Here is an 18,154-nt window from a genome sequence, read left to right as displayed (position 1 = left end):
ATGAGTGCCCCATATAGAAGCTATTCATTTTTAAATAGTGGGAATTTCCTACTTGAACTAAATCCAGAAATGCTTCAATTGTGAGGCGAGCTACCAGAAGACAATATGGCTCCACTTTAGCATAATCTTCATCTGATCATTTAAGATTGTTTAATTTTTAAGTTAATTCAGAATATTACTAAGCAATTTTTCAGATCTGAATTCTAACCCTGTATAATATGGAGCATGCACCGCTTTATAGCAGTGGCACCTGCAAAGGAACTGAAGGCCCATATCCCATAAGGCACCATGTTGTCAGTCATGGGTCTAACAATTTGATAATGATAAAAAACCTATGACAGAATCTTCCTAAGCATGAATGGCATGGTCATTGGCAAGGAAGTTGGACAAATCACTAGATATTTGTAATGACGTGAATCTTGACATTGAGTGCAAAAAGTCCTATTTTCAATCAAATGCCAAACAGCGAAACAGTATCCCAATAATGAGTAGCGAGAAGACTATTTGCAAGCATTAATGTCCTCATTATTACATCATGTCACCCCATCAACATGCAACTTCCAATTCTCCTACACATCAGGTAAAAGCTACACAGTGAACGAGCAGTAGCGAAAGAGAAGTAATCTGCTGACTGCAGCTAGCCACTTGTCCTCCAGTCCTCCATCAGTCACCAACATCTCAGACCACGTTCCATGGGCAGTAACTGAATGCCCTTCCTGTCAAAGCAGCGTGCCAATTTCCATCCATCAGACATTTCTAGGGACAATTGACAGGAACTGTTCAGGACAGGTGTGGACCTCCAGCACTTAGCTGAGTTTATAGATGTATTTTAAAGATATTGCTGATGCCAGCAATCCCAGGATATGCTAGCAGTGTTCTGCTCTTCTACCATGACAAATGGGAGAATAAGGTGAGCAGGATACCATATGGCATGGTGCACAGGTAACGAGGCACGTTTGGGAAGATAGCATGAATAAACTCACCAGAGCACATGAAGAGAAGTGTCTGTGAAACTTGCTGATCTCTGGCAAGAGTCAGCTCCAGTTGCATTTGGGTGAAACACAGGTCAATGGGACTAGTTCAGTTTAGGAAATCTGGTTGGCATGGATAAGTTGGGCCAAAAGGTCTGTTTCCATGCTGTATGGCTCTGTGACTGTATATTGGCACACTGTGTTTACCCATCACCTCTGCCCACTGATCTACATAGGCTCCAATCTGGTAAAGACGTGATTTTAAAATTTTAATCCTTGTTTTCAAATCCTTCCATGGCTATGCCCTCTCCATTCTGTAATTTCCTCCAGTCCTTCAACCCTCTCAGAGCTTTGCAATCCTTCAATCCCAGCCTCCTAGACTTCTATGATTTTAATCAGGTAAAAAGTAAAAAGGTAAAAATCACTAGTAGCCATACCTTCAGCTGCCTGGATGCTGAACTCTGAAATTCCCTCCCTTAACCTTTACCACTCTCTCCTCCTTTAAGATGCTCTTTAAAATCAAGTGTAAGGTCACCTGTCATAATGCCTCCTTATCTTGTTATGTGACTTATGTACCTGTCTCAATCTGTCGCTTCTGTGAAACACCCTGGGGCATTTTACTATATTGAAAGTGCTATGTAAATACAAACTGTTATTGCTGTAGTGAAGTTAATGACCAATAATGACAAAATCATGAACAGTTTTATCAACAGATTGGTAAATGTACTAACACAATGGTTAAAGGTGCGTTGCCCGGTGCAAGTTCTTTCTCTTTGAAATTTTCTTCTCTCCTCTCTTAAAGTTGCCTGAAAACGTTGAGGTACAGTGACACAGTTACTAAGCACATTCTCTCATCTCAACCAAAAATCCTTTCCTTATTTGCTTATTAGGAGCTGAAAACACTAATGGTGAAGCAACTAAAATCAGGGATCCTCAAAGATTACAAGAACATAGTACTGTGGAGTAGAAGTAGGTCCCTTGGCCTTTCAAACCTGCTCAAAAGCAGTAAGATCATGCTTGATATAGTTGCTGTCTCAACTCCAATTTCCTGTCTGCATCCCATAACCCTTGAATAACTTGCCAATCAAAAACCTACCTACACAGCATTGGATAAATATAATGACCAGCCTCCAGACTTTCTCAGAGGAAGAGAATAATAACTCCTCAGAGAAAAAAAATTCTCTTCATCTCTACCTGAAAGAGGAAATCTATTATTTTTAAAACTGTGCAGTCTAGTTCAGGCCTACCACACAAAAAGGAACATCTATCTGCTATACAGCCTGTCATACCCTCTCAACATTTTATATGTTTCAACAAGCTAACCTTGCAGTCTTCGAAACTCTGTAGTGAAAAGATACAACCTCAGAATCCTGGGACTCTTATAGTGCAGAGGGTAGCCATGTGACCAATGCATCAGAAATGGCACTCCAAATGGGGAATTCATTCCCCATCTTCTCCCTACAACTCTGTTCAACCTTTCTTCATAGGTTCAGCACTTCATCCCAGGAATAAACCCAATGAAACTTCTCAGATCTGCTTTGAACATAATTGCATCCTTTTACAGATAAAGAGTTCAAAGCTGTATATGGTATTCCATGTCAGTCTCACCAAGGTCCTGTACAGCTGCAGCAAACCTTCCCTACTTTTGTACTCCATTCCACTTACAATAAACTCCAACATTCCACTGCCTTTTTAAACATTTGTTCTTTCTGCATACTAACATTTTCTGATTCATGTACCAGTACATATAGATCGCTCTGTACCACCACTGAGGGAATCTCTCCTCATTTAAATGGATTACTTGCTGGAATTTTCTGAAGCGATAACAGAAAGGATTGCTCAATCCAACACTAATGATGCGGTGTACGTGAACTTTCAAAAATTAATGCAATGCCACACAACAGACTTGTGAAGATAGGAACAGGTCATGGAATAAAAAAGACAGCAGTAATATGGATAAAAAATGGGCTGAGGAATAAGAAATAGAGTTACGGTTCACTGGTACTTTTCAGGCAGAAAGAAGGTTTGTACTGGAGTTCTCCAAGGATCAATATTGGAACTTATGCTTTTGTTGAAATATATAAAGCATCTAGATGTGATCTGCAAAGTATGACAATACCATGGCTTTAAGAGGTGTATTTCGTCCTTTTTTTTAAAGGAAGTTTTTCAGCCAGAAATGCTGAGTTGTCTCTTCCAAGGCAATAAAGTAAACAGTTTGTGAGAACCTGGGTGCGTTTTGTTTCATAGTTAGAACAATAGAAGCAGCACAAATGGGTGGAGTCAGGCTTCGACAGAACCTGGGTTTCAGGTTAGCTTTCTGTTGTTGGGGTTTTGAAGTTGGTTGTGGAAGATGCTGTACATCTCTCTCAGCTACACCAAACAAAAAGCTAGAGTTCTCCCTCCCTGCCAGAACTTTCTCTTGGACTGGAGAAACATCGCATCTGAGACAATCTATTCTATTGAATGTGCCTTTGCCAAGGGTGTGTTTTTAGGATATTACTATATTGGAACAGTTGCTGTTTAGGAGTTAAATAATCTATTATTCTGTTAAGTTTTCCAATAAAGCTTAAGTTACACTTATTCTTCATTGTTTGTTAGCATTTTAACTGGATGTAAGAAAGTGTATTATGCTTAAAGCTAAGTGGCATGACCAATTCAATTACATCTGGAACACAGCATCTTATACTTGCCTTTAAACTTTAAATAAGATAAAATTTAAGGTCCAGCCTATCTCTTTACTATAGTTGAAGAAAGTTTGGTCTAGTCCATAACAAAAAAAATTTTCAAACTTTGCATATGACACAAAACAAAGGTGGATTATAAACAGTGAAGAGTACAGTATAGAAGTTAAAGCGACATAGACAATAGAGTGGATGGATAGATGGCAGATGAAGTTCAGTATGGATAACTTGATACAAAGAACTGGAAGAGACAATTTAAACAAAGGACATTTTAAACGTTATACAGGAACAGAGACACCTGAGTGTATATGTTCATAAGCCATTAAAGGTAGACAGCTGTTAATAAAGCACACAGTATTCCAGACTTTATTAAGAAGGGCATGGAGTACAAAAGCCATAAAGTTAACATGTACTTATACAAAAACACTGGTTGGACCTCAGCTGGAGTATTGGATACAGTTCTGGACACCACATTATATAAAGAATATGATGCATTGAAGAAAGTGCAGAAGAGGTTTACAAAAATGCTTTCAGGTATAAGGAAAGTTGGGACTGTTTTCCTTGGACAGGAAAATGCCAAGAGGAGATTTGATAATAGTTTTCAAAATCATGAGGGGTCTAGACAAAGTGCACCAGGAGAAAATGACCCTACTCGTAAAACAAGAAAGAACCAGAGGTCAGATTTTTAAAGCATTTTGCAAAAGAAGAAATAACACCAAGATTTGCGGGGAAATGCCTGGAAAACTGCACCTAGTTAAAATGTTCAGAATACAAGTGCAGACACAATGGCTCAGTAACAATTCTGCGTTCTGCTTTTCTGTTTTCCCTGTCAAAGTGAAAAAGTACACTTTTACCCACATTATATTCCATTTCTAATTTTTTTGCCCACTCATTTCTAAATCCCTTGTAGACTCTTCACCTCCACTTGACAACTTACCTTTGTGTCATCAGAAAATAAATTCAGATTCTTTATCCAAGTCATTGTTAGAGATTGGAAATACTTGATCCCTGTGGTACTCCGTGAGTTACAGATTGCCAAGCTGAAATAAATAAATTTATCCTTACCTTCTACTTCCTATTAGCTAACTAATTCTTTATCCATGTTAAATTTTACCTCCAAAATAAAGCTATTATTTTGTGTTGTAACCTTTGTTGTAGCGCTTTGTCAAATATTTTTTGGAGATCCAAGTACACCACAAGATTGCTTGAAAGCAACACAGATACCTCTACAGCTGGAGAAAGTGACAGAGTGTGGAGATGGTATGGCAGAAATTTAAAAACAGGAGAATTTTGAAATCTAAGCAATGCCAGATTGTGCACTGTAAAACTGGTCATTGAACATGGGAGCATGGTGAATGGGAATTAATGCCAAGAAGAACAGCACAGTTTTGCATCATCTCAAGTTTAGGAAGAGACAATGTGCAAAGCCCATCAGAAATGGTTTAGAACTGTCAAGTCTACAGGTAACATGGATTTCAGCAGCAGCTGAGATGAGACAAGAGCACAGTAAGTCCATGTTATAGAGAAAGAAATAAGGAAACAGGTTGTAGTCAGGTCTCAGTGCAGAAATTTACCACGTTAAAAACTCGTGGAGTGTAACAGGTTGGTTTTGACCAGAGATGCTGTCCTTCAGACGAGAAGACTCTGAAATAAAACTCTTCATCTACCTATCCAGGACTCGACTAAAGATCTGATTTGCAAAGTGTCTTCTCTATTTGCCTACGAGGCACAAGTTACTATGCTTCAGCAAATAATTTATTGACTGTGAAGTACATTAGGATATTCCAAGAATACGAAATGTTCTTTATAAACTATTACCATTCTTCCTTCTCAAAGAACAAGGTATGTTTTCACAAATGTGCTGCATTTATGCACCACTAGTCAATAAACAGGAAGGAAGGCAGCAAAACTGAATCTCATGTTTATCAATGAGCATGTAAGATTGAAATACTGGAGTTTTTGCTTGAGGAATCGATTCGGCAAATAAAAGGGCAGGAACAAGAATATTCCGCTCTAAGAATCATAGGCTTGAAGTAAACTCATAGCAAATGGAATGTGAGCACAAAATGATTGTAAAATCAATTTTGTGAAACACAGAAGGGTGGTTGCTAAGGCTACAATCAACATTTGTTCCTGTCAAATCAAAACAGATTAAAATGAGCAGAGTTTAAATCAAAAGAAAAGAGAAGGAGGAAAGTGAAGAACTAGGAACAGAAGGTGGCCATTTGGCCCATTCAGTCTCACTTTCCTATCTTTACCCCATAACCCTTGATATTCTTACTGATTAAAAATACATTTCAGCCTCAACTATTTTTAATAGCCAAGCCTGAAAAGCCTTCTGCAGGAATAAAAATAATCAATTCACTACTCTCTGAGAGAAGAAATTCTGTCTCATCTCTTACTTAAACGAGCAACCCTTTACTCTAAGATTAACCCTAGACTCTCCAACAATAAGAAGGAATTGTCAAGTCCTCTAAAGATCTTATATGTTAAAATGGGGTCACCTCTCATTCTTCTAAATCCCCAAGCATACAGTCCCAATCTACACAGCTTCTCCTCAAAAGGAAATCACTCTAATCCCAGGATCAACATAGTGAACTGTCTCTGGACTTCCCCCAATGCCAGAATCTTTCCTTAGATGACTACCCTTAGTATTATAAGAAGGGTCCAACTAGTGCCTTGTATAGTTTTAGCAAGACTTCTCTATTTTTATTCAATTCGCTTCAAAATAAAAGCCAACATTTTATTTACATTTCCCATTGGCTGCTGAACTTGCATGCTAGCTTTTTGTTATTTATGCATGAGGATCCTCAAATCCCTCTGTGGGGGTGGTTTCTGCAGTCTTTCTCCATTTAAATAGCATTCAACTCCTCTATTTTTCCTGTCAAAATTCAAACTGCACATATAATATTCCATCAGCCATGCTTTCGCCTACTCTCTGTAATCTACCTGTATGCCTCTGCAGACTCCATGTGCTATCCTCGCCACTCATCATCCACAAACATGGCAATGGTACATTCACTTTGCGTGTCCAATTCATTAACATAGATACTTTTAATCAACCTGCTCAGATACATTATGACACATATCTGGCCCAGATGTATATGAACCCAGGCCTTTTAGCTTAAAGTTAGGGACACTATCGCTGCACCACAAGAGCACTAAGTCATTAATAAATATTGCAAATAGTTGTCATCCCCATTATGACCCCTGCAGTCCGCTATGTAGGAGTGACAATCCTGAAATGCATCCTTTATCCTAGTTACAGACATAAAGTCATAGAGATGTACAACACAGAAACAGACCCTTCGGTCCAACTTGTCCATGCTGACCAGTTATCCCAACTTAATCTAGTCCCACATGCAAGCACCTGGCCCATATCCCTCCAAACCCTTCCTATTCATATACCCATCCAAATGCCTCTTAAATGTTGTAATTGATCAGCCTCCACCACTTCCTCTGGTAGGTCATTCCATACACGTACCACCCTCTGCATGAAAAAGTGGCCCCTAAGGTCTCTTTTATATCTTTCCCCTCTCACCCTAAACTATGCCCTCTAGTTCTGGACTCCCTGATCCCAGGGAAAAGACTTTCTCTATTTATCCTATCGTGCCCCTCATGATTTTGTAAACCTCAAAAGGTCACCCCTCAGCCTCTGAAGCTCCAGGGAAAACAGCCCCAGCCTGTTCAGCCTCTCCCTATAGCTCAACTCCTCCAACCCTGGCAACATCTTTGTAAATCTTTTCTGAACCCTTTCAAGTTTCACAACATCTTTCCAACAGGAAGGAGACCAGAATTGCATGCAATATTCCAACAATGGCCTAACCAATGTCCTGTACAGCCGCAACATGACCACCCAACTCCTATACTCAATACTCTGACCAATAAAAGAAAGCATACCAAACACCTTCGTCACTAGCCTATCTACCTGCGACTCCACTTTCAAGGAGCTATGAACCTGCACTCTAAGGTCTGGTTTTTCAGCAACACTCCCTAGGACCTTACCATTAAGTGTATAAATCCTGCTAAGATTTGCTTTCCCAAGATGCAGCACCTCGCATTTATCTGAATTAAACTCCATGTGCCACTTCTCAGCCCATTGGCCCATCTGGTCAAGATCCTGTTGTAATCTGAGGTAACCCTCTTCGCTGTCCATTACACTTCTAATTTTGGTGACAGCTGCAAACTTACTAACTGTACCTCTTATGCTCGCATCCAAATCATTTATGTAATGACAAAAGCAGTGGACACAGCACCGATCCTTGTGGCACTCCACTGGTCACAGGCCTCCAGTCTGAAAAACAACCCTCCTCCACTACCCTGTGTTTTCTACCTTTGAGCCAGTTCTGTATCCAAATGGCTAGCCCTCTCTGTATTCTGTGAGATCTAACCTTGCTAACCAATCTCCCATGGAGAACCTTATCAAGCGCCTTACTGAAGTCCACAAAGATCACATCTACTGATCTGCCCTCATCAATCTTCTTTATTACTTCTTCAAAAAACTCAATCAAGTTTGTGAGACAAGATTTCCCACGCACAAAGCCATGTTGACTATCCCTAATCAGTCCTTGCCTTTCCAAACACATGTACGTCCTGTCCTTCAGGATTCCCTCCAACAACTTGCTCACCACCAAGGTCAGGCTCACTGGTCTACAGTTCCCTGGCTTGTCCTTACCACCCTTCTTAAACAGTGGCACCACATTAGCCAACCTCCAGTCTTCTGGCACCTCACCTGTGACTATCGATGATACAAATATCTCAGCAAGAGGCCCAGCAACCACTGCTCTAGCTTCCCACAGAGTTCGAGGGTACACCTGATCAGGTCCTGGGGATGTATCCACCTTTATGCTTTTCAAGACAACCAGCACTTCCTCCTGTGTAATATGGACATTTTGCAAGGTATCACCATCTATTTCCCTACAGTCTAAATCTTCCATATCCTTTTCCACAGTAAATATTGATGCAAAATACTCGTTTAGTATCTCTCCTATTTTCTGCAGCTTCACACAAAGGGTACCTTGCTGATCTTTGAGGGGTCCTATTCTCTCCCTAGTTACCCTTTTGTCCTTCATGTATTTGTAAAAACCCTTGGATTCTTCTTAATTCTATTTGCTAAAGCTATCTCATGTCCCCTTTTTGCCCTCCTGATTTCCCTCTTAAGTATACTCCTACTTCCTTTATACTCTTCTAAGGATTCACTCGACCTACCCTGTCTATACCTGACATATGCTTCCTTCTTTTTCTTAACCAAACCCTCAATTTCTTTAGTCATCTACCATTCCCGATACCTACCAACCTTCCCTTTCACCCTAACAGGAATATACTTTCTCTGGATTCTCGTTATCTCGGTCCTGAAGGCTTCCCATTTTCCAGCCGTCCCTTTACCTGCGAACATCTGCCCCTATCAGCTTTTGAAAGTTCTTGCCTAATACCATCAAAATTAGCCTTTCTTCAACTTAGAACTTAAATTTTTAGATCTGGTCTATCCTTTTCCATCACTATTTTAAATCTAATGGAATTATGGTCGCTGGCCCCAAAATGCTAGCCCACTGACACCTCAGTCACCTGCCCTGCCTTATTCCCCAAGAGTAAGTCAAGTTTTGCACCTTCTCTAGTAGGTACATCCACATACTGAATCAGAAACTTTTCTTGTACATACTTAACAAATTCCTCTCCATCTAAACTCTTAACACTATGGCAGTCCCAGTCTATGTTTGGAAAGTTAAAATTCTCTACCATAACCACCCTATTATTCTTACAGATGGTTGAGAGCTCCTTACAAATCTGTTTCTCAATTTCCCTCTGACTAGAAGGGGGTCTATAATACAATCCCTTTTTTATTTCTCAGTTCCACCCAAATAACTTCCCTTGATGTATTCCCAGTAATATCCTCCCTTAGCACAGCTGTAATGCTATCCTTATCAAAAACGCCACTCCCTCTCCTCTCTTGCCTCCCTTTCTATCCTTCCTGTAGCATTTGTATCCTGGAACATTAAGCTGCCAGTCCTGCCCATCCCTGAGCCATGTTTCTGTAATTGCTATGATATCCCTGTCCCATGTTCGTAACCATGCCCTGAGTTCATCTGCCTTCCCCGTTAGGCCCTTTGCATTGAAATAAATGCAGTTTAATCTATTAGTCCTACCTCGTTCCCTGCCTGCCCTGACTGTTTGATTCACTTTTGTTCTCAACTGTACCAGTCTCAGATTGATCTCTTTCCTCACTATCTCCCTGGGTCCCACCGCCCCCCCCCCCCCCACCTTACTAGTTTACATCCTCCCGTGCAGTTCTAGCAAATCTCCCTGCCAGTACATTCGTCCTCTTCTAATTTAGGTGCAATCCTTCCTTCTTGTACACGTCACTTCTACCCCAAAAGAGATTCCAATGATCCAAAAATGCGAATACTTCTCCCATACACCAGCTCCTCAGCCATGCATCCATCTGCTCTCTCCTCCTATTCCTGTCCCCACTGGCTCGTAGCACCGGGAGTATTCCAGATATTACTACTCTCGAGGACCTCCTTTATAAATTCCTGCCTAACTCTCTGTAATCACTGTTCAGAATCTCAACCTTTTCCCTTCCTATGTCATTGGTTCCGATGTGGACAATGACCTCTTGCTGGCCCCTTTCCCCCTTGAGAACATTCTGCACTCTCTCTGAGACATCCTTAATCCTGGCACCAGGGAAGCAACACACCATTCTGATTTTTCGCTGCTGGCCACAGAAACGTCTGTCTCGGATTAGAGAATCCCCTAACACAATTGATCTCTTGGAACCCAACGTACCCCTCGTTGCATTAGAGCGAGTCTCAATACCTGAAACTTAGCTGTTTGTGCTACATTCCCCTGAGAATCCATCACCCCTTACATTTTCCAAAACAGCATACCTGTTTGAAATGGGTATAACCACAGAACACACCTGCACTATGTGCCTACCTCTCTTACCTTTCCTGGAGTTAACCCATCTATGTGACTGTATCTGAGACTTTCCCCCCTTCCTATAACTGCCATCCATCACATACTGTTGCTGTTGCAAATTGCTCATTACTTCTAACTGTGTCTCCAAACAATCCATTCGATCTGATAAGATTCGTAACCAGCAGCAATTATTGCAGATATAATCCGCAGTAACACTTCAACACTTTTTAAACTCCCACATCTGACAAGCAGCACAAATCACTCCACTAAAGGCCATTTTTGCTCCTTCACAATCTACAGACCCAGAAAATAACACCATCTTATACCTCGACAATTAATAATGACAGCTTATATTTTAAGTTTAATCAAGAGACAAATCTCAAAAAACATTTAATCAAGAAAGAACCCACTCTACTTACTACTGCAGACTTTCTGTAGGCCACTTAAAACAATTAACTTATCTGATTCTGTGCTGTGAACTTTATCTAAACAGATCCTCCAAGATCAGTTGTGAATTTCACTGTTTGTTAATTTTCCCAGATGCACTCCAATGTCCAGCGATACATGAATTCAAACAGCAAAGGCAGTACTGTGCAGGTTCATTCTGGTGTCAATTTCTTTCTCTCTCTCTCTCTCTCCTGCACTAACCTCACCATGTGCTTCCTTTGTCTGTTCTTCTCCCTTTTAAAACTGCTGTTCTTTTGAAAACTTTTTTCCCCCAAAGTCCTAAAACAATTCAACATCATATAAAACAGTAATTGCTGCTCCTGGACTTTGAGGAAATCACCTCCAACACCTAAAATATCTCAAAAAAAAGGAGCAGCTCTTACAGCCAGAAACTTCTCCCATCCTCCATCTTTCTCCACCTCTTTTAACCAATTCTTTATCCATAATATACTACACCCAACACAAGGAATGTTGTCTTATTAAGTAGCCTTATGTACAATATGTTATTGAAGGATGCATCAAGCATGATCAGAAAGGTTTCAAAACATACGAGGGAGCTTCTTCTTGAGTTGTGTGTACCTGGAAAGGTCCAACACAGTGCCACAACATCCACCAAGGACAAGGAAATAGCTAAGGGTAACTTCAAAAATGAGATAAGAAGAGTGCAGAGACAGGTTTTTCCTGTTAGGGTGAAAGGCGAGACTGGTAGGTGTAGGGAATGCTGGATGACTAGAAAAATTGATGGTTTAGTTCAGGAGAAGAACGAAGCATATGTCAGGTATAGACAGGAGAGATCAAGTGAATTCTTAGAAGAGTATAAAGGCAGTAGGAGTATACTTAAGAGGCAAATCAGGATGGCAAAAAGGGGACATGAGATAGCTTTGGCAAATAGAGTTAAGGAGAATCCAAAGGGCTTTTGCAAATACATTAAGGACAAAAGGGTAACTAGGGAGAGAATAGGGCACCTCAAAGCTCAGCAAGGCAGCATTTGTGTGGAGCTGCAGGAGGTGGGGGAAATACTAAACGAGTATTTTGCATCAGTGTTTACTGTGGAGAAGGACATGGAAGGTATAGAATGTAGGAAAATGGATGAGGACATCTTAAAAATTGTCCCTATTACAGAGGAGGAAGTACTGGATGTCTTGAAAACATAAAAGTGGATAAATCCCCAGAACCTGATCAGGTGTACCCTTGAACTCTGTGGGAAGCTAGGGAAATAATTGCTGTGCCCCTTGCTGAGATATTTGTATCATCAATAGTACAGGTGAGGTGCCAGACGACTGGAGGTTGGCTAATGTTGTACCACGATTCAGGAAAGGTGGTACTAAAAAGCCAGGGAACTATAGACCAGTGAGCCTGACATCGGTGATGGGCATGTGGTTGGAGGGAATCCTGAGGAACAGGATTTACACGTATTTGGAAAGGCAAGGAATGATTATGGATAGTTAACATGGCTTTGTGCGTGGGAAATCATGTCTCACAAACTTGATTGGGTTTTTCTGAAAAATTAACAAAGAGGATTGATGAGGGTAGAGCAGTAGATGTGATCTATATGGACTTCAGTAAGGCGTTCAACAAGTTTCCCTGTGAGAGTCTGGTTAGCAAGGTTAGATCTCACGGAATACAGGGAGAACTAGCAATTTGGATACAAAACTGGCACAAAGGTAGAAGACAGAGGGTGGTGGAGGCTTGCTTTTCAGAATGGGCCTGTGTCCAGTCGAGTTCCACAAGGATCGGTGCTGGATTCACTACTTTTTGTCAATAACATAAATGATTTGGATGTGAGCATAAGAGGTATATTAGTAAGTTTACAGATGTCACCAAAATTGGAAGCAAAGTGGACAGTGAAGAAGGTTACCTCAGATCACAATGGGATCTTTATCAGATGGGCCAATATGCTGAGGAGTGACAGATTGAATTTCATTTAGATAAATGCGAGGTGCTGCATTTTGGGAAAGCAAATCTTAGCAGGACTTTTACACTTAATGGTAAGGTCCTAGGGAGTGTTGCTGAACAAGTAGACCTTGGAATGCAGGTTTATAGTTCCTTGAAAGTAGAGTTGTAGCTGGATAGGATAGTGAACATAGGGTAGTGAAGGCATTTGGTATGCTTTCCTTTATTGGTCAGAGCATTGAGTATAGGAGGTGGGAGGTCATGTTGCAGCTGTACAGGACGATGGTTAGGCCACTTTTGAAATATTGCATGCAAGTTTGGTCTCCTTCCTATTGGAAGGATGTTGCGAAACTTGAAAGGGTTCAGAAAAGATTACAAGGATGTTGCCAGGGTTAGAGGACTTGAGTTATAGGAAGAGGCTGAATAGACTGGGACTGTTTCCCTAGAGCATCGAAGGCTGAGGGGTGACCTCATAGAGGTGTATAAAATCAAGAGGGGCATGGATAGGATAAATAGACAAAGTCTTTTCCCTGGGGTGGTGGTGTCCAGAACTAGAGGATTTAGGGTGAGAGGGGAAAAATATAAAAGGGACCTAAGGGGCAACGTTTTTGCACAGAAGATGGTGCATGTATGGAATAAGCTGCCAGAGGAACTGGTGGAGGCTGGTACAAATGCAACATTTAAAAGGCTTCTGGATGGGCATATGAATAGGAAGTGTTTAAAGGGATATGGGCCAAGTGCTGGGAAATGGGACTAAATTAGATTAGCATATCTGACCGGCATTGACGAGTTGGACCGAAGGGTCTGTTTCCGTGTTGTACATCTCTATGACTCTCTGCATATTGTGTTTGGGAGCCATGGATAGTGTTACATCGCATGTCTGACCTGGGATATCTCCTGCTTTTACTAGCTATCATTAAGCTACACTGGAACACATAAACATGAGACAAAAGCAGTCATTCAGCCACTCAAGCCTGCTCTGCCATTTAATAAGATCACGGTTGGTCTGATTGTAACCACAAATCTATATTCCTGCCGATACTGGATAACCTTTCATCCTCTTACTTACCAACAAGTTATGTACCTCTGTTTGAAAATATTCAAATTCTCTATTTCCACCACCTTTTCAGGAAGAGGGTACAAAGACTCATGACCCTCCATGTGAAATAATCCCACCTATTACCCACAGCAATATGCATCACGTCTAAACAAGAAATAATGCATTGTCAAACCTAGTTCTGGGAAATGAGGTGGGCTAAGTAGATCAAGTGTCAATGGGAGCACGTTTAGGGGATAGTGGTCATTATATTGGAAGGTTCAGGATAATGGTTATGGAGAATGACATTAGTCAATCAGAGTAAGAAAAATCATTGGCAGAGTGTCACCTTCAAGGGGCCAAGACCAGAGTTGGGCTGTATGGCCTAGAACAAAAGGTTGGCAGGAAAACCCAGAACTCAGAATGGATGGTGCAGAAGGGAAAGGCAAGACATTCAATCCAGACCATCCTGAATCACAGAAGAGATAGAAATTAAGATAAAGAAGAAAAAGTGTGCTCCTGAACTGTGTCAGGTAGAAAATACAATTAAGAACCAAGAGGAATATGGAATATTCAGAGGGGATGTGAAGTAGTATATCAGAGGGATTAAGTGAAAAGACTGGCAGCTAAGATAAAGGGGAATTATACATATATACATTCATATATTAAAAGGGTGGGACAAGGAGGATTACGACAAATTAGGGACCAAAAAGGGAATTTACACATGGAGGCAGAGAGCATGACTGAGCTATTAAATGAATACTTTGCATCTGTCTTTACCAAAGGAGGCAGATGCTTTTGGGCCTTGGTGCCAAGAGGAGGAAATACTGTCACTAAAAGGGCTCAAAACCTATAAGGAAGTAGTGTTGGATAAACTGTCGTTACTTAAGGGTGACAAGGACTGGGACCAGACAAGAGGCAGAGTGATACTGAAGGGAAGAGACTGTCGTAATTGCAGGGAACACAGATCATAATTTCTCAGTTGCCAAACAGGATTAAGAAAAATTCCAAGGCTTTTTATATGCATATAAGGAGCATTAGAGTAGCTGAAGGGCTCTTGCCCGAAACGTCCATTTCGCTGCTCGTTGCCTGAACTGCTGTGCTCTTCCAGCACCACTAATCCAGAATAGGGAAAAGATCAGACCACTCAAGGACAAAAGGGACAATATATGTGTGGAACTAAAGGAAGTGAGTGAGGTTCTTAACAAATACTTTGCATTGGTATTCACAAAGCAAAAGGACAATGGAGGATGGTGAGTATCTTGTGGGGTATGTTGATAATCTAGGTCATATCAATACAAAAAAAAAGTGGCATTGGGTGTTTGAAAGGAATTAAGGTAGGAAAGTCCCCAGGATCTGATGGGATCTATTCGAGAATGCTGAGGAAGACAGGTGAGGACATTGCTGGGGCTTTGAATGAAATCTTTGTATCCTAGGAGAGGTCCTAGAGAACTGGAGACTAGCCAGTGTTGTTATTTACCACGAGTTTATTGAAGAACATAACATATCAATTGTTAATATAATCAATTTACATACAATATCTTTAAGATGAAAGGACCACATGATAATACGGGAAATTGCAGGCCAGTGAGTCTTATGTCAGTGATCTGGATATTATTGGAGAAAATTCTTAGGGATACAACTTACTCACATTTGGAAAAATATGGTCTTAATAGTGATACACAGCATGGCTTTGTGCGGGTAAGGTCATAGTTCATAAACGTGACTGTGTTCTTTAACAAAGATGATGGGTAAGGGCAGGGCAATAGATGTGATCTACGTGGTCTTTAGCAAGGCCTTTAACAAGATCCCTTGTGGCACGCTATTACGAAAGGTGAAGTCACATGAGATATGCAATGAGCTGCTAAAATGGATACAGAACTGGCTTAGTCATAGAAGATAGAATAGCAGTGGAAGGGTGTTTTCTAGATTGGAGATCTGTGACCAGTGGTGTTCCACAGGGATTAGTGTTGGGACCTCTGTTGTATGTAATATATACAACAACAATTTGAAAGAGAATGTAGGTGGTCTGATTCGTAAATTTGCAGGTAATACATTAAAACTGAGATCAGAAGAGCTGTAGATAGCAAGGAAGATTGCCAGAGGATACAGCAGGATATAGAGGTTTGAGAGGAAAATCGCAAAAGATCTTCTGGACAACAAAGCTTTGATTTTTTTTAACCTTTCTCTTCATATTTGCCCACACATCAGTTAAGGGAAATAGTACACATATTTCTAAGTGTACTATCTATGATAACTATCTGTGAGGTTAACTGTTGATACCCAACATTCAAGATCTTCAGCAACGCAGAGTGAATATTAAAAAAAACTAGCACAAATTTATTGAAGAGCACAAGATGTCAATTGTGAACACAATCAATTTACATACTATATCTTTAAGATGACAGAATCACATGATAAAGCTGTTAAAAAGAAATGTTACTGTCCTGAGATTCATTAATAGAGTCATCAAATAGAAAAGTAAGTTATACTAAACCTTTGTAAAATACTGCCCAGGCTTCTGAGGGAAGATTCTGTCCAATATTGCGCATTACACTTGGGAAGAATGTCAAGGCTTTGGACAGAGTTCAGCGAGTAACTAAAATGATATCATCACGGAGAGGATCCAGTTAGGTGGAGAGATTGAATGAGCTGCAATTGTTCTCCTTAGTGCAGATATGTTTAAAGGGCGATTTAATTCAGGGTTTTAACCAACTAAATAAGGCAAAAATAATTTCTTTAGCTGGAGGGTAATAATCAGAGGACACAGATTTAAGATAAGCATCAAAAGGACTTTGATTAATTATTATCAGTATCTGATAGCCATGAACAAAATTAAATACACATAGTTGTCAAAAATGCATAAGCAAAATTTCATCCAGCAACTTCAATTTAAAGAAAGAAAAGATTGTATCTTGTTGCACCTATAAGAGACTCATGATATCTCATACCACTTAGCCAATGAAGTACTTTCAAAGTGTAGTCGATGTTGTAATGCAGAAAAAGCAGCAGTCAATTTGCATACAGCAAGATCCCACAATCTCTAATATGTTGCATGTTTAGTGATTTTGGCCAGAACACTGGGCAGAACTCCCTTGGCTCTTCTTCAAAATAGTGTCTTGGGATCTTTTGCATCTACCTGAAAGAGCAGATGAAGCTTCAATTTAACGTCATGCCTGAAAGAGAGTTCTTTGGACGGTTCATAACTGCCTCAGTAATATGCTTGGAGTGTCATTGTAGATTTTGTGCTCAAGTCACCAAGTGGACTTTGAGCTCTCAAACCTTCTAACTCATGCAAGAGTGCTATGTACCTAGTAACAACTGGAAGGGAGGACTGGGGACAAATCAAGGCTTAGTCACTGTCACTGCCTCTCAAAAGTGGTTCCTTGTGCAGCTTCTGATATTTTTCTACGACGGTACTCATGACACATCTGGCAAACAACACACAGCGAGCCCAAAGTTTTCTTTAAATGCAACGTGAGTGTACCGTGTATGATGCTTCCTAATTAATAATTTAAATTACCTCTGCGACAATAAAGCTAATTCAATACTATTATTTTAAAAGCTAAAGTATTCTTTAACATGGTTTAAAACTAGTATATGATGAATTTGATTATGTCTAATTTCAATTCGATAGTCACATCATGTTAGAGGACAGGCACAAATGAGTTGTTTTGTTTCGTGTTCAAGTTCCTATTTGCTGCACCTTGGGTGTTGTCTCCTCCTACTTTCCACAGTTTCTGGTGATGAGCGAGAGGTAAGTATAGCAAATGGAGCATTTGGCTCAAAGTAGGTTTCAGCAAACAGGGGCAGAGAAGAGTGAATGACATTCCAGTGAGTTTTGCTAACACACGAAGCTGTTTGCTTTAACAGCAGCCTCTCAAACAAAATAAACAAAATCACCCTGCCTGTGGGGCTCTGTTTATGTTAAATGCCTGCCTCAGCCAACACTTTCCTCAAATCCCAGCCAAACATTGTGCAAAGAGGTACTTGATTTCATCCCATTTCATTCCTAATACATTTCCAATATCAAAATCACAATTACACAGTAAACTTTTCTCACAAACCAACTGAGTTTTTTGCACATTATTTTCCAAACATGGCCTCACCTGGTCTCATCATCATCCCAGGCTATTCTCATGCCTTTCCCACCGCCTCCTGCTGAGGCCTTGATCATGACGGGGTAGCCTAGCAGCAGGGGACAATTAGAC

At 40.5% G+C, this 18,154-nt stretch overlaps 1 protein-coding gene across 1 annotated transcript in view; it reads right to left on the bottom strand.

Annotated features, from left to right (window-relative positions):
* Positions 1-18,154, bottom strand: part of pcca (propionyl-CoA carboxylase subunit alpha) — a 372,170-nt gene that overhangs the window by 217,816 nt on the left and 136,200 nt on the right. Inside the window, exon 9 of the mRNA XM_072578057.1 lies at positions 18,053-18,131. Within this exon, the coding sequence (XP_072434158.1) occupies positions 18,053-18,131 (79 nt within the window). The remainder of the gene's footprint in view (positions 1-18,052; positions 18,132-18,154) is intronic.

This window comes from Chiloscyllium punctatum, chromosome 9 (genome assembly GCF_047496795.1).
Source record: "Chiloscyllium punctatum isolate Juve2018m chromosome 9, sChiPun1.3, whole genome shotgun sequence".
Taxonomy (NCBI): Eukaryota; Metazoa; Chordata; class Chondrichthyes; order Orectolobiformes; family Hemiscylliidae; genus Chiloscyllium; species Chiloscyllium punctatum.
This window is presented reverse-complemented; position numbering and strand designations above follow the sequence as displayed.